General features: G+C 37.2%; 1 protein-coding gene across 2 annotated transcripts in view; it reads right to left on the bottom strand.

The window, feature by feature from the left end:
- The window catches only part of VEGFC (vascular endothelial growth factor C), a 63,504-nt gene that overhangs the window by 11,556 nt on the left and 30,506 nt on the right, over positions 1–21,442 (bottom strand). For both annotated transcript variants that reach the window (XM_053459590.1, XM_053459597.1), the window contains 3 exons: positions 14,753–14,954; positions 13,139–13,329; positions 4,156–4,310 (listed from right to left, as the gene is read on the bottom strand). In XM_053459590.1, the coding sequence (XP_053315565.1) occupies positions 4,156–4,310; positions 13,139–13,329; positions 14,753–14,954 (548 nt within the window). The remainder of the gene's footprint in view (positions 1–4,155; positions 4,311–13,138; positions 13,330–14,752; positions 14,955–21,442) is intronic.

Genomic DNA, 21,442 nt, shown 5'->3' with positions numbered 1-21,442 from the left:
TTCTGTACCTCCCTTCCACTTTAAAATTTCTACAATAGAATATTCAGTGATGATCTCAGAACTTGCAAGCCTGGCCAAAAAGTATCTTAAGCATTCGTATAAATAGGTATACAATGCATTCGTAAAATATAAAATAATTCCAATGGGTTTATAGGAATGACTCCCTATGAGACATGCTCAAGCTTGCCATTTAACAGTTGAACTATTCCACTAAGATTTCAACACATGAAACAAAGGGTGATGTGAAATATAAACTTAAGCATATTACCATCCAAAAACTTAGCTTGAATATTAACCAATCATGGTTACTCCTCTGAACCATCTGGGTTGCATGGAAGATAAATAATTCCCAGTCACAGCATTGGAATTGGAATTAAGAGTATTGATTTTTTTTTCCACTCAATGAAAGATGATAATGCTGCCATTGCCAATTGCCATTTAGGATGGACTATGCTTATGCAGATAGATTTATCTGCACGTGTGAGAAAATAATACATATTAGTTACCCCTAGGGAAACACTTCTCAAAAAAGCCATAGTGGCCACATGTAAACATGATATTATGAGTGACCTTCACAAATGGAATGCCAGTAAGCAAAATTACGTGTATGTCTGTGTAAACGAGTGTGTGTGTACGTGTATGTTAGAACAGAGCACTGAAATCCCTCTGAGAACAATGGGCTTTGGCAGTGACGTACCTAGAGGATTTGTCACTGGGGTGTATCCTATATTTAGCATGACCCTCCACTTAAAGAAGTATAGATTTACTAGATTTATCACCATTTCTCCTCCCTATCCGCGCCCCAATGTCTTGATTACTTGCTCCCTGTTGATCTAGTGTGGTGTTTTTACAAGGGGGATACACAATGATACTCTAATGATACTCACTAGCTAGTGATGCGATTGAACACCGGTGGTGTCACCGGCTCCAGTACTATGACATTCCTTTCCAAATCAGGGCACCTGTGTTGGGGGTTTGGCACTAGGCCAAAAAGGGCAACTAATGCCAGAAGTTGGTGGGGCTTGGTGTGGCCACTTGCCCTTCTAAAACAAGTAGCCCCCTAACAATGGCAATGTTGCGGCCGCTTCACAGACCTCCATTTATTTTACAGCCTCCTGGGCCAGTTAGGCCCGAATTGGTCCATGCTTCCCACAAAAGCTGGACAGCTGCACGAGACAGTACCTGAAAATCTGAACAGTCCAGCAAAAATCCAAACTGCTGGGAACATCTAAAACTGATGGTCTATGTAAAATCAGCACTAGAAACTGGCCACAGATGAGAACCGCATATACAATAGTAAAACATCATTCTTTTTTTAACAATTCATATGAAAATGTTTGTAGCAGCTATTTGGAAAGAAATTAACCCTAAAGGATCAGTTTACTGCCCCATGCAGCCTCACCAACAATGAATTAATATTAGCTTGTAAATACTTTAATATGAACTCTTTAACTAGTAAATCTAACCATGAGATGTTAATTAATTGTTCTTATTAATCTTATAAACAAAAAAACTGTATTGCAATTAAAAAACTAAACAAAAAAAACATGTTTAATGCTAACTTTCCACTAACTAAAGTAAACATGATCAACATTTATGTCATAGATGCTATTTTTTTTACCTGTAAATATATCATATTTTCACAAACATAATCATGCAATGAAATTTTTTTAAGTTGCATTACTAGTGAAGCCATAAAGACACTAAAAGACATGGATTCCTTACGGTTTGTACTGTTCATTGCATATGTTCCATGTGTTGTTTAACCAGGCCAGGCTGACTGAGGATCATAGGATTTGAAGTTCAACAAGCTACCATTTGGCTAGACATACGGTGAATCTAAACTATGCTTGCAGGTCCCTTTCAGTCTGACATGTATACTCGTTCTCCAAATCATGTCGAAGATAGTTTTAAATTCATATAGTATCACATAAACAATAATCGGGTTGTGTATCTATTATTAGAAAACACATCTTTGCATGTGGTTCATGGAAACTGAGTATAAAACATTTTCCAGATGTCATATGGCAAAAGCCTAACATTTCCTGTGTTTTTATTACAAACTCACATTCTATATAGCGTTTTGTCACTGCAGCTCTTACCTAGACGTCCTAAAGCTGAACCCAATGAGTATTATCCAGGGAGTTATCTTAAAATCAAAACACATGATGAGCCAGCTAAACAAGAGTGAGCTCAGCAGAATATATTACCCTTGTAAATTATTGGGCTAAATTATTTGCTTTATGTTATGTATTTAACTTTTTTTTTTTTTTAAACGCATGACATTTGCAAAGAGATGGGGCATGACGATTTAAGCCCCAAATCAATCCCCTAGTGCCTTCAAACAGCCTTGTCAAGCATTTCTCAGTAACCTCCACATTTCTAGTTTGTAAAATTGCAGTATCATCCTTAAGACTACACATTAACTATTCCCATCTTGGTGGAACAACTTTTCATTAACATACGTCAGAGGTTAGAAGACTCTAAAGGGCATCCTCTCCTTTTGTTACTGGATCCTTCTAGAAGCCCATATAGCATCCATGTCTCTGGATGGGTGACAACTTGGCTCACGTCAGCCTGGCTTGGCCTTAACTTGTGTCTCACTATAGCTGGTTTGCCAACCTATTTAATTCTAATGTGTTGGACCATAGTTAAAAGCTTAATAAAAAGTATTCATTTTGACAATTACTCACCATTCCGAATTGATTTCATTATGCTGTCGCAAGAAAACCTGAATTGTACCGTATTTGCTCGATTATAAGACGAGGTTTTTTTCAGAGCAAATGCTCTGAAAAATACCCCTCGTCTTATAATCGGGGTCGTCTTCTAATCAGACCTCAAATAGAGGTCTGATTAGGAGACTAAGATCCAGATCCCCCGCACCGCTGCAGGGGACCTGGATCCTCCTGTCTCACCCGACCCCCCCCCCCATACACACACTTACCGGTGCTTCCTGCTTTGTTGCCGGGGCAGCGGGTTGACGTCTACGCGATGCGCGTAGACAACGTCCGCTGCAGCCGGAAGGAGGTGTGGCTAGCAGCGGGGGTTGTCTGCGTCCGTCGCATAGACCTTCCCCGACTGTCAGAGTCGGGGAAAGTATACGCGACGGACGCATACAAACCCCCGCTGCTAGCCACACCTCCTTCCGGCTGCAGCAGAAGGCGACGTCAACCCGCTGCCCCGGCTGGAAGCACCGGTAAGAGAGGGGGGAGAGCGGGGGAAGGGGGGTGAGAGAGAGAGGGGGGGGAGAGAGAGAGGGGGTGAGAGACAGAGAGAGAGAGAGAGAGAGAGAGAGAGAGAGAGAGAGAGAGAGAGAGAGAGTGTTAGTTAAATGGGGTTATAGGGTGTGTGTGTGTTAAATGGGGGCATAGGGCATTTCTGGAGTGGCGTTAAGGGGGCATTTAATAGAGCACTCTGCCTCCTGAAATGCCTTATACCTCCCTATATGCCACTCTGCCCCATAATATGCCTTTTAACCCCCTAAATGGCAGAGTGGCATATAGGGGTATAAGGCATTTCTGGAGGCAGAGTGCTCTATACAATGCCTTTTAACTCCCTTAATGCCACTCTGCCTCCTGAAATGCCTTATACCTCCCTATGTGCCACTCTGCCCCATAATATGCATTTTAACCCCCTAAATGCCAGAATGGGATATAGGGGTATAAGGCATTTCTGGAGGCAGAGTGGCACATAGGGGGTCAAAAGGCATACCATGGGGCACAGTGGCATATAGAGGGTTAAGAGGCATATCATGGGCCACAGTGCCATATTGGAGTGGCAAGCCTGGGGGCAGATGTGCGTAACTGGGGGACAGTTTGGAAAATACAAGAAATAAAAACAAAAGAAATCTTTTTCTCAATCATAGCTTTTATTAAAAAAAGAGTTTACATGAATTAACATTTACTGGTAAAACTTTTTTCCTTTGGGGTCGTCTTATATTCAGGCTTTTTCTTTTTTTCCTAAGTTAATATTCAGATTTTGGGGGGTCGTCTTATAATCAGGGTCGTCTTATAATCGAGCAAATACGGTATTTATTATAATATTTTGACTTCCCTTCCATTGACTCTCTTTGTATAAACAATTCTCAATTGCCGAATATGGTTAAACAAATGCCCAAAAATTGTGATGGAAAATGAAGGGAAGCTTATTACTTACTGTGTTTGGGTTGCTGGCAAAGATCTCCTAATAATTGAATGAACTTGTCTGTAAACATCCAACTTCGACATGCACCGGCAGGAAGTATGGTTTGCAAAGCTAATTGTTACTGGCTTTACTGGTCCTTGAGACAACGGGACTGTAATTTCAAAAAGCTATGAATAAAGAGAAAAAAAAACTGCTGTTCAGTACCCAGCTACTTCATGCCATGTTACAATATAAACTCAAATATAGGAAGCTAAGTTTAAAGAGAACAAACAAGTGTAAATGTACAAGATGTTCGAGACTGGTACATATAACAGAGCATAAGTTTAAAAGAACAAAAACTGTATGCATATACATACTCCAGAATGTCAAAATATTTCCCCAAACTCCTTTCCATTGAGCAGCTTTATCTCAGTTCTGAATCAGTTGTGCTTTTAAGTAGGCGATGGGACATTTTTGCTTTATGGAGTGGGGCTGAGGGGATTTACTCAGTATTTTATTTTATTAGTGTTTATGAGACCTCTTGATAATTATGTATCCAACTAAGGTATTTATAAAACAAATCTAGCAACGTGGCTTTTAACACCTTTTGTGCTTTTTCTATACACATTATTGTTACTTCTTTTGCCGTAGAACGCCGTGATACACTCATTCCCACCAAACACTGTGACCTCCTAGAAAATAGGGATATTAAGCGAGGACTGGGGGATTGAGGTCCCAAAGAGAGACCTTTGGGAGTTAGTGAGCGTGTGAGTAGGGCCTTTATTTACTTTTATGTATTCTCTGTCTATGAGTTTGTTAGACCCAATCTGTTGTGCAAAGTCATACCAACTGCTAGACAGAGATATTTCAAAGAGCCAATTGGTATAACTCAGAACAAACTGGCCACAACGGAAAATCCGGGCTTTTCCACAGGTTTCCATTTAATTGAATATAAACTGTATATATACAGTATATACATATATATAGTGTTGTTTTTAAGCAATTAACTTGCAATATAGTCTCTATGCCACCCAAGTGATTGGACTGGACTATAGCCACCGCACACATTATCAAAGTCTATGCCACTAAATCACCAAGTATGGAGACCTGCACCGCAATGGGACCTGAAGTTACACAGTGCCTTTAAGAATAGTCTGTGCGGTTTTGTGGCAGGGGACTGCCATGGCCTAGGCCGACTATGACACCAGTGTTGCGTTCCCTGTCTTCGCTTTGAATCATTTAGATTTTCTCTACAGCAGGATAGCATAATATTTAGGCTCACATGGCCTCAGCAGAGAAACCTTGTTTTTGTTAATAATGTTTATTAACTACATGATGCATTATATTTTATTTCTTTCAGTGTGTTTTAACAGAAAGGTATTTGAAAGATACACAGTGGTCGCACAGAGAAAAACATGTGAAATGGACGTAAAGACTTTTACACAGGCCGCATCCCAAGGCTGAGTGTGTTGGAGGCACTGTCTGCAAGGGAACAAACTACGTAAGGCCTGTAATTCTGGGGTCTGCATCCAGTTAACAATTTCTGGCAGCTGCCACAAAGACATTTCTCGCATTTCTCCTAGCAGCTGTTTTAAATGTGAGAACTCTGTTAGGGGCTTTTAAAGGTGACATGGATCATAAGGCAGGCAATTCTAACCACCGACTCATGGAAGATTTTTTCACACTTTGGGAAAATGGATGAAAAAGTTAAAAAAAAAAAGAAAAAAGACGTAAGGGATTATGTCATAAAATAGCCTCCCATTTAAAAATAAACGTTTACACAGTGGCATTGTTTTTAATTTTCTTTTGTTACTCCAATTCCGTCATTACAAAAATGTAGTTGTTTTATAACTTGTATGTGTATGACAAGCCGCAGCTGGAATAGCCACTGAGTTTAAGTGACAGAAATAATAGACAAATGTACAGTTTTGGTCTGATACATAATTATTTGGATATAGGCTACATTTCCCATTGCTTTCTGCTTATAACCACACAAAATCCTCTCAGTAATGGAAATGAAAAATGCACCACATAGACCTTAGAGTAGGAAATAACAATCACTTTATTAGAACATGAGTAAAGAGGAATGTATGAAGGAACAGATTAAAAAAATGAGTTGTAAGCTCAAAAATCATTAATACCATCTGCTGATGAAAAATATTATAGGTACAGACAGTGTTCAATGAAATAGGCATAAATCATTCTACCACAATGCCTTGAGTTATTTTCAAAACCCCCAAAACAAGGTACATATGTTTGAGTGGTACTAGCTTTTTAAGGAGGTTTGTTAAATTGTTATATTTGTTGATATATAAGTAGATGATACGTAAGCAAAGCCTCTAAATCACATGATCTTATAATTATTCAATGTACATGCAGCCATCTCTTTTTGCTTAACCGCCTAAGGAGTAGGGGCTCTTTTGTACCTACAGGACCAGAGCTATTTTAATGTATTTCTTATGTTTGCAAGGTCTTTCTTTAAGACTTATTCCCCTCTTTCTACTTTAGTGGACATGAGCAAAATGAAACTATAGTTTAAACCTATAGTTATACATATAAACACAAATAGTTATCAGGAATGAGATATATATAAAAAAAATTATTACTATTATAATGTCTGCTCTTATGTGTAGCATACTATTAAAATTATTGCATTACATTTTACTTATAAAGTTCATAGCACTATTGTCATGATGTCAAAATGCAAAATAAATAATAATATGATACTGGTAAAGCCGGGGAAAAGGGCACTGCTGTGGTTACCTTGTAATATATTATATAACCAGGGCTGGCCTTAGGGATGTACATTAAGAAATTAATATTTTCTTAAAAAAAAACATTTTCTGCTGTTTCTACATCTATTATTGACTTTTAGGGCTGTAGAACCATGCCTTGGGACTCTTAAGAAACTGGGTGTAGGAGCAGTACCAGTCCTAGTTATACTTTAATGGGCAGTGGGTGGTCAGAACCTGAACAGGAACGTGGACAAGACTAAACACCACTTCACTGTGCAGAGAGTGAAGAAACTGACCTGCTTCACCCAGGGGCTCAGGGTCAAACCCAGCAAATTGCAAGATATGAGTAGGTTAGAGAGAGAGACACAGAGACTTGTGTCCCAGAAGGCATCTGTGTTGTGGTTTTCATTTTGGTGGGTTGAATATAAAAAGGAATGTAATAAGGACTTTTGACTTGTAATGAGCTCGTATTACAGTGGATATAAAATAACCAGGTTATTGTGAGGTTTATTGGGTTTTTTTCCCCCTCAAAGATTTCAGCTTGTTTTGCAATTGAATTGTTCACGTTATAGGTCACATTGAAGGTGGAAAAAGTTCTGAGATGATTTATCTTTGGCTCATTCTTTAAAATCACAAGAACCTGGCATTTTGACAGGGGTGTATAGACATTTTATATCCACTGTAGGTTTAGTAATATACTTTTGGGTGAATACAGAGAAGCGTTCCACGGAAGCACACATTATTTTTTTTAATGAAACAAGCAGATACAAACAAAAAAAATTACATTTTACAGTTTAACCCTTTAAGTTCAAAATTCAAGAAAGATCGCAATGTTAGTTTTAAACACAGACACAGTGACCTACGTCCAATATAATTGGACATTATTAGTTTCCTCGCTCTACTCCAGATATAATTTAAACATAACATGGTGGAGTCGGGACAATTTTACAAGCATCTCCCTCTTATCCGCTCCTTCATGCTTAGGCTCCTACTGTTAATAAAATGTTAATTATATCTGTGCAATTCTTTTGAAGCAGCTATTATTAGACAAAATGACCTTTCTGGTATGTATTTTTTTTTACAGAAAAAAATGCTTTTTCTGACCAATATCAAATGTAGTTAAGTAAAAATTTTGAAAACAAATTATATAAAAACTGCTTATAGAAAAAAGTCAACAAATATTTTGATTTATTCCCACTCTCTAGTGTAGAGCAATAAGAATGAATACCAATAAGTTTTTATGACTGTGTTTTTACAGGAGTTGGCAAAATTCCAAATCCGAAAAATCTAAATATCTTATTAAAGGCACAAAACAAATGTGAAAGATATGCTAAAAAGGCAAGACTTTTACAGTTGCATTGAACATGCTCCCAAAGTTCTGTTTGGCAGGAATGTTCAGCCAATTCACAAATTGCTAAAGGAACCAAAATATTCAACAGTCCGTTGTAGAACTGAAATATTCACAGCCTGCTGTGCCATGTTGGTTTGATTTTCTTATATTAGTATGTTGCCAGTTACACAATTCTTGTAGTATAAACTTGCTTTGCAGTTTACCCATTTTTTTTTGCTAGCATGTTTTCTTTTTTCACAGTTCTAGTTATTATTATCTAAAACATAATAATCTAAAACTTCTTATTATACTGCATGTGGTAGACAGAATGACTTGGCTTAAATCATTCAGGTGGACACTCTATTTAAAGTCTATGAAGGAACAGACTTAATTGCCATAAATATCTAAGCATGCTATTTGAGCAGGGAAAGTCACACAAAATATTACATGACAAAAATGTTTATGACTATATATATAGCAGGCGGATTTTATTCCTTGGGACACCCCCTCTAGATTGTAAAGTTCCCTGGAGAAAATGGTTTTAGGAGTGGTGTCAGAGATGTGGTTTAGGAGTCAAGACTTCCAAGACTTTTTTCACATGCTGTTTTGACCTATTGATGGCTGGGTAAAGAAAAGTCGTAATTTATACACGCATTACTGGACAACACCCCCATTTTTCCAGTTTTTATTGAAATTTACACAGTTCAACTCCAGTGAATAACCTAAATGGTACAAATGTACAAAACGTAGGTCAACACAAACTGAGAAATAATGCACATTTTAGAGTTATAAAACAGGCCTTTTCAGGGAAGATGTAAGGGGTTAACAACTTACAGTTGTTCTGCAACATTGACAATACATTAAGCCTTGAAAGTTGATGCTAACAATACCTACGTTGTCCCAACGTTTGTTGATTACTTACAAGCCCTCTCTCTGTATACAAGCAGTGTTGGAACAGACTGTGTTACTATACCCTCTTTAGCAATATGTGCACAGTATTGTACTGCAGGAAGTAGTATATTGCTCTCAAAATGGCAAAAAAAATCCATTAACAAACAATGATTGACAGGACATTGTAACCCTTAAAAGTGTAGGTCTTTCCTTTAGAGAAATTGCAAAGAAAATCAATGTGTCAGTGAGTACAGTCTCCTACACCATCAAAAGGCACTTGGAAACTGGAGGAAACTCTGACAGGAAGAGGTCTAGCAAACCCAAAGCCATAACAGAATCAGATGACAAGTTTCTCAGAGTGAACAGTTTGTGTGACGGCTCACAGAAGAACTGCTTCAAGTGCATAGCTTAACACTGATCGAAGTAAGCAAGTCTCAGTTTCAACTGTGAAGAGATGACTCCAAGCTGCAGGTTAGAATGGTCGAATGACAGTAAGAAAGCCAATGCTAAGGTGGCATTATAAGAAAAAAGGCTTGTCTGGGCCATGAAGCACCATCAGTGGACTACTGAAGACTGGAATAAGGTCTTATGGACCAATGAATCAAAATGTGAGATCTTCAGTTAATCATGGTTTTTGTACGCTGTCAAGTCGATGAAATGATGGTTTCTAAGTGTGTGACACCAACTGTCAAGCATGGTGGTCTGGGGCACTTTTTCTGGATCCAGAGTCGGCAACCTGCAGAGTGAGTGGCACCATGAACCAATACCACAGCATTTTGCAGCACCATGCAATTACCCTCTGGTACATGCCTAGTTGATCAGGAGTTCACCCTACAGCAAGATAATGACCCAAAACATACCCTCAGGTTGTGTCAGAACTACCTAAGAAGAAAAGAACAAAATGGTAGGCTTCAAAACTTAAACCCAGTTGAGCTGGTTTGGGATGAACTGGACAGTAGGGTGAAATGAAAGCAACCTACAAGTGCAACACATTTGTGGGAACTTCTGCAACAGTGTTGGGAAGAACTTTCAAAACAGGATTCCCACCTGCTGGTCTTCGGCTGCTCACAAAATGTGGAGTGGAGCACTGGCCCGCCCTACTCTCCAAGTGCTCCACCCCAGGGACCCAAAATACACAAATACCAGACAAGAATAATTCCATTATTAACAAGACATCTCCCTGGGGCTAGTAGAAACTATTGTGGGTAACCACCCTGCAAAACATAATGGGATATATACATATATATATATTGAATAACCCCCCACATCTATCAGAAACATGTTTTACAGATTTACTGTGGAAATATTTATTTAAATGTATTTGGGGTATAAAGGAGTAAAAGTGGTACAATTACCATAGCATCCCAGTAAGTCATTGAGCTATTCTAAGTTTGTAACATCTCTAAGACAAGGCATTTTTTAAACTTTACACCACACACATAATGTATTTGTTCATTAAAATATAAAACTTACATTTTATTTTCTGTGGAAGACAAATGTTGAGACTTACCATACACCATAAATTCTGTAGTAAATATTTGTTTTTGAAATATGTGGTTTTGAAAATGGCATCACTAATTTGCAACATGAAACTACAAGAATGCAAGAAATCATACTTAACTGAACTCAGAAGCAAACCTGATTTTATAAAAAAATAAATAAAGATTGATATATTTATTATAGTTCAAGAAGAGAAGAAAAAATGCTGTTTATGTACTTCGAAATCATATAACGTAGCATTAACCTGTTAAAACGGAATGTTATGTAGCCCAACAGACATTCTCTGCATATAACAACAAAATGTGGTTTCCTAAATTAGTCTTGTATTTCCCAGTTTACACACAATTATGAATGTCTGCGGTTCTGCAGAGAGTTGGGCAGGTCTCCTTCCCTTCCAAAATGGAGAATTGTTTTGAGTATGGGGTATTAATGTGTGTGGTGGAAAAAAATATAACATTAGATACATTTTGCTTCTGTAACAATGTGTTCAGACACAACTAACACTAAAGGGATGCTCCAGCCATCATATACACTTTAGGTGCCTTCGGTTTTGCAAATGCATGCAGTGCATCTGTGTGAAGTCTTCCAATTAAAGCACCTTTCTCTCCCCAATTGGCTGCGTAAGCTGATGTATCCTAGTATGTTCCCCAGATTGACTTTTCCTTAAACATTTTTTTAAATGCTTCCATTGCTTTGGCTTGGCTAATCATTTCATACAGCATTCAACAAACACTCTCCACCCCTTTGAGCTTGCGTAGTGCCCAACTTGGACATTTTGCATATGCCAGTAGCAGATACCAAAGGTCGGGTTGGTGACCAGCATTTGTTGTGACTTTTCCAGACAAGTGAGGTCTGTTGCCAGTTTCTTCTACTGCACTCTAATGAAAGCATTTCTTTTTCTTCAAGTAGGTTAAAATCTTTAATTACACATGCCCACATTACGTTTTAAAATTGGTAACATACAGACGATTTTTGGTTAACTAATGCAGAGGCTTTTTTTACAACAATAACGTATTTCAGACAAATAACAAAAAGCAGATCATAAGACGTGCAGTTCATCTGCACAATCTGCCTTCTGAAAGGTCAGGATGCTCTGAATGTTATACTATCCACTGAAACAAATCAACAGAGATTGGTTTACCTAAAATAATTGAATATGTAAATTACACATTACATATGGAAAAGAAAACATATAGAAAATGTGTACAAATGTACACGTAATGGGGAAAAGATTTCCTTTGTAGATAGAAGAATGATAAACTTTCACACTTAATATGTAAATTTGGTAAAGATGATACCTTTATTAGAAAACTGACATATAATGGATTGTAAACTTTCATGAGTATTTAGGCCTCTTCTTCAGGCATATTGTACATTTAAAGCAGACATTGTCATGCACTAATACATTAAAATGCAGACAGTCATAGCAAGGTACAGAGATTATTAATGGATTATTATACATTCCTGTAGTGATGTTAAAAGGAAATGAAAATGCTGTCTCTCTCTCAAGGTTGTTTCCTTACCTTTTCTGTCCGCTTCCGCAACCACGTCCGCTTCTTCATCTTCTATATTTTATCTTCTCTCTTCTCTTCTATCTTCAATCTACTATCTTCTATCTTTGTCTGCATCTCCGCAGACATAACCGGTGGGACTTGCGATGACGTCTTCTCCTTGGAGGAGAGGACTTTCTTGAAAGCACTGTGATTTCGCCCTATCTTGAACCCGGGCAATATGGCAGCGCTTGTGGTGACGTCTTCTCCCCAATCCTCCAATCGGGGGAAAGGACATCACCAAAATCACGTCATTTTGCCCTTACTTTTACTCTGGGCAATATGGTGGCGGTGATGTCCTCTCCCCTAAGCTCTAAGTGTTTTGTCTAGTGTGAATGTACTGACATATTTCCTAGTTAATAGTACATATGTATGTGCAAATAAGAAAAGGACAGGAAAACAGAGGTAAGGAAATTATTATTAACCTGTGGCCATGTGACAAAATATGGAAAAAAATGTTTAATTTAAAAGACTAGTGTTTGTGGCCTTCAAGGCCTGGAGTTGTATACCACTGACCTAGATTATTACTTAGACCTAATTATATAGAGCCATGAAATGTAGATGAAATACATATTTTACATATTCCTCTTCCCTTGCTGTCAAACCCATGGTTTAAGTTGCATTACATCATTCTAATAGTGTCTGGCAAATCCATACATTCAGTTGCATTACACAAGGCACTCAATGGTTCTGAATGATATGAGTGGATCATTGTAAAGCACCTTTACAGCAGCAAGCAATTCTGAACACAGGTTTTCCCACACATTATAATACATGAGATATGTGACATGATATGGATGCAATTTAACCTTTTTTAATTTAAATTTTACATAAATACAGATTTACATTAGACATACAGCAACAATATTCCATGTTAGAACATCTTAATCATCCTCATCTTTGTTGTAGATTAAGATGGACATAAGGTCAAAGAATTAGGAACAAAAGAACAAACAAAAAAACAAACAAACAAGAAAAGCAGTCTCAAAAAGGGATGCCATTTAACTTACTGTTTTGCTGACATATGTTGAGCTTGTGTTCATGCAGTGTAGACCTTCGCTATTACAGCAACCCCCACATCTGTACACGGATACACAAGGAGGTTTAAAGAAGGTGTTTGTTGCAGCTCCAAACTCTTTCCCCACATCTACACATACTTCACGTGGCATGCACAGGGTTTTTCTCCACTCAATTTCGATGCCTGCCAAGAAAGCATTATGTCATATGTTAACAAGCTGCCATAAACACAAAATAAATTGATATGAAACAAACATTTTTGGAAGAGCACTGCTGCCTTGATTTGTAGGTTCTGCATGGAAATGTAGTAAGCGGGGTATGGGTAAAATATCAAACCACCACTTGCCCCTTACAGCACCCTGAAACTCTATTAAATGTCTACATTGCCTTATGGAGAACTTGGCTTTGCATGTTGGAAATAACAACATGATGATCATTAGATTTTGTTCACCTATAATTTCCATAGGCCTCCAGAATAAAACAGCATATAATCATTTGATAGAATACCATGGCATGAAAGTATCGCAGTTCATGGATATGTGAATGGATTAAAGTTGCCACCAGTGCTTGTACCTGGTGGGGAATAACATTAACCCCACTGCTGTCAGCATGGATGTGAGTGGTGTGGGCAGACATTTAGCAATGGAATGTTTTGGTATATGCAAACTCTAAGTAAATTGTAGATTAGACCTCATTGAATCAGTTAAAGTTAGACAAGCTTATCTCTCACTCTTATTCCTCCTTTTGATCTAAATAGTCCTCCAGTGCCTATATTTGTAACACATTTCTTCAAAGCTCCTACCTTTTAAGGCGGCTAAAGGGCCATATTTACAAAGCTAAAAGGTGACCTTTAGATGTGTACTGTTGTGAGGAGGGATAGAGCTCACATCTGGGACTAGGTAGGTTAAAAGACTATTACTATAATATTTTTGTCAACATTTTAACATAAATATAAGCATTCTTTGTGGTCGTTTTTTGCAAAAGTATTCAATGAAAGCATGGGTGTCTAAAATTCAAAAAGAAGAGAAAAAAAAATCTGCCCCCATGAAATTTTGTCTAATTAATAACCAACAAAGGGGAGAAAGATTTTCTTTAAAAAAAAGGGGGTCTGGAATAACCAATTTAGTAAATTACAAAAAAGGAACGAAAACTGGAGGTAGGTCATACTTCACTGGTTGCTCTGAATAATTTAATACATATCATTAATAGTATTTAAATAAAAATAGATTTTTAAAGAGGTAAAGTAAGAAACAAAAAAAACAGCGTTTGTTTTTTTTATAGAAATATTGTATATAATATTTCCATTATTTTTCAAAAATATTGATTTCAACAAGGATTGCTAAAGTAATTCTTTATTAGATAAGTCATATATAGAAATTCCCTGTGCTTTAATCCACGGTGTTTTTTTTAAAACCGGTTTGTAAAGATGGCCATAAATAAACAAGATTTCTTTTGTTTGTTTGTTTTTTGTTTAATTATTTGTTAAGTTAACATACTAGACTGCAGCCAACATTGAAAGACCATCAGAATGCCTGACTTTCAGGTTTGCGGTCATTACCATTGAGCTAATTAGTAGTAGTAGTATTGTGCCTTATTCCTGCACTTACTTTTCCAGATATCAGCATTGTAATTGTAATGTGCAGCTGCAAATTTAACACTATGATCTCTTCTAGCATCAAAGCCGGATAGTCCTCCTTGCCTTAATTGACACTTGAACATTTTCCAAGATTCCGGGTAAAGAAGTGTCATAAGTTCATCCACACTGGACACAGCCCGTAGTTGCTCTTCCAATTCCTTATTTGGATGATCCTTTTAATGAAATAAAATAACAGTTATATTATATCAAACTGTCTGTTATTATGTTTTATACAGTTTGAAAAAAAGGTAGTGAGCGCTATGTGGTTTCCCCAAGCAAACCCCCTTCATTTTTACATTAAACTGCTACCCTATTAAAATTGCTAATAACAATAACATCAACAGCTTTTTTATGTTTTCAAGCAATTAACCGCTTCATTGACAAGTGAGACAAGTGGGTCATAACTATGTTAAGGGCAGGCATGCTTTCATGCTCTGATGTCACGTTTTAATGCTGTAGTCACTTAAAAAACGTATCCCTTAGACGCTTTCTTTCTAAGAAGCCATGTATTTATCCATACAAGGATCCTGATCAGAACTGAAAGACCACAGAGATTGATTCTCTAACTAATCACATATGTCCCATATAGTGCTATTTAAAGCTCTGTGTCAAACTGGCAACCTTTCAAAATATGCCAAAAAATGTGTTCAACACACAAGAGTTGACTGAAACATTTCTAGCTATTCTAAAACACTGTAAAATTAGCCCAGTTGTTTGTACATTCCAGATGTAATTTCTCAACAAATGAAGCTGTCTTCTTAACGCCAGTGGTCTGATTTTGAAAAATGAAGTTGCACAGAAAAATTACATCCTGATGTTGATAGTGTTTATTGCAAAAGCTGTGGTTTCGCTTTTTTTTCCACATGCCCCTCTCAACAAGTATTAAAAGGTCAAAATGCTTATTTTCCTGGCAAAAGTTACAGTACTATTGATGGTGAAACACAGTAATAATGTCTGTCATATTGTGTAATGCCATCATTTCAAACATGGCAGGCTATGAAACATTCAAAAACTGCTACTTGAACGTCACAAAATAATTTACAATATTTCTCTCAATGGCTAATCTTTGTAAATGCAAATATTATCTCATCTGGACTGAAACGGTAAACATGCCTTCTTGCGACTATTTACATTCGCATAGTCTGTTGACTTCAAGCTGTTTGTCTCAAGTGAAATATAAATATTTTCATTCTTAATAAAAAAAACATTTCTAGGCATCCTAAACAAGCAAAAGAAACTCTTAATAACAGAACATCTATGACATAATGGTGACATATAAACTGCCTATAATGCAACAGTAGAACAAAATTACAATCGGCTCTCCCGATGCCCTTGAGAAGATTACATTCCTGTTAATGATGGCCTCATCCAGAATGGATTTATCATTTTCCTGACTGGTCTCCCACAAAGTCTTGATGATGATTACAACATTTCCAGCAACTTCCAATATCTACTATTGCACCACAACTATCATATTTTTTAACTGTACAACAGCTGGATGGTAGCACTTTATCCAGTCCTGATCTAGATCATGATTGGCCATCTAATCATGCGTAGAACATTTTTGATCAGTAGTTTACATTTAATTTTATTTTATCTGGACCTACCCTGGACTGAAAAACAATTTTTGATATTTTTAGATGCTTCTTGTGATTTTGCAAGGGATCTCTTATGATCTACATCGTTGACTGGGGTACAGAGACTAATATTATACACTGCGCTGGTCGCTAATTAGTAAGATTACAAGAGTTAAATAATACTAGTACTATGATGTTATTTTGCAGATATTTCCTCATCCATAATTTGTCACCTTTGAAATATGAGACATAATTGACCTCTCAGGGCAGTGTTATCCCATAAATTAAAACATTCCACCAAGACATTTGAGATTTTCTTTAGACAGTAGTATTTCTATGAAGTTGATATTGTATTACATTGCAGGATTTTAGCTTGATGTACAGTATGTTTATTTAGTGTATGAATGAAAACAGTCATACAGCAGGATGTAAATATGCACAGCACGTAGTGCTGTTCACTAAGTATCTTGTTACAAAACTTGGAACAAGTTAATGATTAGAGCTAAATATGGCATTCAATCAAGTGAGGATGCCTTCAGAGGTTCTTCGGATGATTACTGGTTTAAATCAAGCCTTTCTACAACCCAGCAAAATAATTACCAGCCTCTTCAATTAACCTCAGCATTTTCTAACGTTGTGGCAAATGTTCCCCCTTATAGCCTTAGGCTATTATGGACCGAAAAATACGTTTGAGACCCAACAAACTATGTGCCACCTACTGAAAAATAACCATATTCACAATTTGTCTCTTAGGTTTGCAGAAAAGATTCAACTTTGAGTTTTCTCCTTGATCAGCTTATACACATTTTTAATATACCATTTAAACTGCACCCTTGCATCATTCAGGACAAACAGCATGATATCAACTGATTACAGATTGATTTTGAATGCTACATACACAATGTCAAAGAAAAAAAAGGAATGCTAAAGGAATTTTATAAACAGTACATAACACAGACACACATTGTCTGTAATTAACCATTTAAATAAACATTGACCATTACAGCAATAGGGTTTTTTTTATAACTGCATTCTAAGTACATAGGCAACATGTAGCTAGTCCCCTCTTTGCAGCTGTAACAGCTTTCATTCTTCTGGGAAGGCTTTCAACAAACTTTTGCGATGTTTCTGTGGGAATTTTTGCCCAGTCATCCAGTAGAGCGTTTGTGAGGTCAGGCACTGATGATGGGCGAGACAATTTGGCTCACAATCTCCGTTCCAGTTCATCCCAAAGGTGTTCGATGGGATTGAGGTCAGGGCTCTGTGCAGGCCAGTCAAGTTCTTCCACACCAAACTCATCCAAACTATGTCTATATATAGAAAAAGGGCGATTCCCAAACTGTTCCCACAAAGTTGGAAGCATAACATTGTCCAAAATGTCTTGGTATGTTCCCTTCAGCATACCAAGACATTTTGGACAATGCTATCCTTCCAACTGGATGAATGGGGAAAACTCCCACAGAAACACTCCAAAAATCTTCTGGAATGTCTCCCCAGAATAGTGGAAGCTGTTAAACTGTAGCTGCAAAGTGGGGGAGATCAAGTACATATTAATGTCTAAGTACTTTGAATGCAATGTCATAAAGTCCCTGTTGGTGTAATGGTCAGGTGTCCCAGTAATGTATATATATATAGTGCATATACATTACATTTACTTCATATACAGAGGCAATTGTTGACTAAGTGATTCAAGTAATATGTAAAGCCAATCACATGCCAATTCAAATCTCTTACTCAATTATTGTTCACTATCCTCTAAACCCTGTGGCTCCCCGTAATAAGCAAACGGAAATATATTTCTTTTAGAAAACATATTTTGTTTATGGATGAATCAAGGTAACCAGACCCTAATCTACTGTGAGTTATCATAGCTATGTAGTTCTTTAACTGTAGCCATTAAGGATAAATGAGTATCTGTATTCATTTCAACAGATTTAAAGTTGTTAAGCTGAAAGAAAAACACTTGTGTGTGTCACGGTTTCCTCAAATAGTATGTTTTGAGAAAGGCCATAAAATCCATTAGTATTCTCTTAGCTATTTATAGTTCCTCTAAATGAAATTAAACCCTGACAAAAAAGTGACCAAGCTGCTTTAACCCAACACTGTAAATCTCCTTTTATTTGATAATTAGCATTTAATCATATTACTCAGAAGGGCTGCGTTTCTACCGATGTGTCATTTGTCTTTTGTTTCTATTTTCTTACAAGCGAATTGCTGAGGAGTTGAGTGTGGAACCACATCCTCCCACAGGAACGTACTGTTTGTCTTCTACTGGACATTGGTTTAGTCACACCACAAATTGCAATACTTGTTAAATCAGTGTTGGAATGAAAATATCCTGTCTTCCAATGTTATACCGTGATAGTAAATGTGCAAGTCTGTAGTCACACTAATTACATAGTTGCCAATTGACCAGATTTTGACTGGCTGGTAGACCCAACTAATGGCTCAACAAGTGGTATATTTAGCCACTGCCCAGTGACGATGACCAAGTTACTGTGAAATAAGCTCAGTACACAAAGGTCATGGATAAGGGAGATATGTGGGTGGAGAGTGTCAGGCATGTCATGATATTCCCATTCTGTTCTGATGGACCATAACACATTTTGTTATGTAATGAATTATTATGTAATTAATACCAAGAAACACTGAACTTCTTGTCTATTGTCTCCAGGCCTGTTTAAAGTTGTGTAGTACTGGAGTACTGTGACCCTACATAAAGGAGTATTGTGACTGGAGCACTGTGACTCTACATAAAGGAGTATTGTGACTGGAGCACTGTGACTCTACATAAAGGAGTATGGTGACCCTCCAAAAACTCAAGAAAAACCTAAGCTTGCAGGGTATTCCTGTATTAGTTTCAAACTGGTACAATTGTAGCCCACTTTTTATATTTTTGTTTTAATAAATAGTGTTATTTGTATGAATATGGCTACAAAAGAAAGCCCCAGTTTTCCTGCAAAAAAAATACTAAATAAGAAGGAAATTGAGGTTTTAATAAAGATATAGCAAAACGCAAAAATGTTGTGGTCTTGTAGTATTCAAAAATAAGTGACAAAGCCACTTAAATGAATGGGACAACTGTAAACCAAAAAGTAGTAGGTATCATTTACATGATTAACAGTAAAGTAGAATAATAAATAGGACACCATTTTTGTATTGCAATGCTACAATGTTACACCACATTTACATGCCAACAAAAGAAAAAAACTGTCCCTTTAACCTGAATTTTCTCAGAGATAGATGTGCAGTTTACTGTGCTAGTAGAACTCATGTCTTAATAACTCACAAAAAACCCATTGCCTTTCTTTGACTGGACTATCAATATTAAGTTTGAACTATGACTGCAGAACACTGAACAAAACCAAAACAAAGGAAAACCAAGCACATGCCAAGAAAATGTCAGATTGTGGAAACGGGTATGCAGCTAGAATTCTATATTCTGTTTCACTAACTTAAAAAGAAAAGGGCCACAAAAACCATCCAGGTTCTTTAGTACAAATGTAACCCAGAGAGGACCAATTGTGTCCCTGCAGGCAGCTATTCTACCACTAGGGGGCAACAAGCACGAGTTTCTTCCGGTTTTATCTTTCGTTTCTCTTTTTGTTGCTTTTTCTTTTTCAAGTGTCTTTTGTCTGCAACTATAACACATTTGCATCAAATTTTTAGAGACAATTAGCTTTCGTATGATCACGTTCCATTTGTTTTTAGTAAGTCCTCAACTCTGTAATCAGGTAATACTAAACAATCTGGAATTTATTGAAACCTGTAATTTATTTATATGCTTTGCCTAGTTACTTTAGGTAATGTCATGCAGCCTGCCCCTGATGCCACAGAAGTTATCAGTGACTGTTAAACCTACATAGAATCACAGCAGAGTCTTAAAGATAAAAAAATAGGTTACAAGGCTTATCATTCTTGCAAATGAGGCTGACACTGATTAAATATTTTATCTAAGGCCAAGTACTTATAAGTCATTTATCTGCACAACTAGAAGTACATTAGCAATCTAAATAGTGATGTCATATGCAAAAAATGCACATGCATTTCACAGACCAAAAGACAAGACTGCATTTCTCAACGACGAAAATAATGTACATTTATTTGCCATAGTTTAAATGTACACATACTGTCTTTAACCACCTGTATGTTATAAATTCTGTAAAAACAACACAGAAAAAGGACCGTAAATATACATCATAGCAAAGTACAACAAGCACCGCAATAAAGATAGCTGGAAAAATCTAATTTATTTACAAAACTAAATAGCTAATCAGTGGTGGTAGTCTGAAGAGCATTTGGAACAATAAGCAAAATTGCACTTACCACCCCATCCTGCCTACTCTTGTCCCTCCCAAGGGCAGATGTAGAGCCTGACCTCGGGAGGAGGACTGTTGCTGTGTTTAAGGTGATAATAGAATAAATTTGATAATTCAAAATGATCATGTATGGAATTTAACTGCATTGCAAAAATGCAGTAAAAATTCTGCAGTATTAGCATACCTGGGAACTCTCCGGGTTTGACCTCTGGGTCGCGGGGTCTTGACATGCCCCGCTTCTCGCCCACTTTCCCTTTAAATGGTGGTGTTTCCCGCATCCGTCTGCAGGAATGCCCTTGATGTCGGCAGGAACGCCCCCGATGTCAGTGGGAACTCCCGCAACGCCTGCAGGAACTCCCACTGACGTCAGTAGGACCTTCCACTGACGTCAGTAGGACCTTCCACTGACATCAGTGTGTGGTCCTGGCCGCATACCGCAAGGGAAGGCTCCAGGTAGCCGGAGCCCAGAAGTTCCCAGGTATGAGTATTAGTGACTTGATTGAGAAAACAAACGTTATGGAATGAACATCACACAGTCATTTCATAAATAAGGATTAGCAGAGAGTTTAAGCTTGCCTCTCTGGTGCCTCTTTACCTAATATCGAGTTTGTCTGCCAATTGTAGTTTTGTCATTCCCTTTGATTATATATATTGTAATATGACTGCGTAAATTGTTGGCATTATATAAATATATATAAAATATATATATATATATATATATATATATATATATATATATATATGTAATAAAAATAATAATAATAA

This window comes from Spea bombifrons, chromosome 1, assembly GCF_027358695.1.
Source record: "Spea bombifrons isolate aSpeBom1 chromosome 1, aSpeBom1.2.pri, whole genome shotgun sequence".
Taxonomy (NCBI): domain Eukaryota; kingdom Metazoa; phylum Chordata; class Amphibia; order Anura; family Pelobatidae; genus Spea; species Spea bombifrons.
The sequence above is the reverse complement of the archived record's forward strand: the minus strand, read 5'-3'. Positions and strand labels throughout refer to the sequence as shown.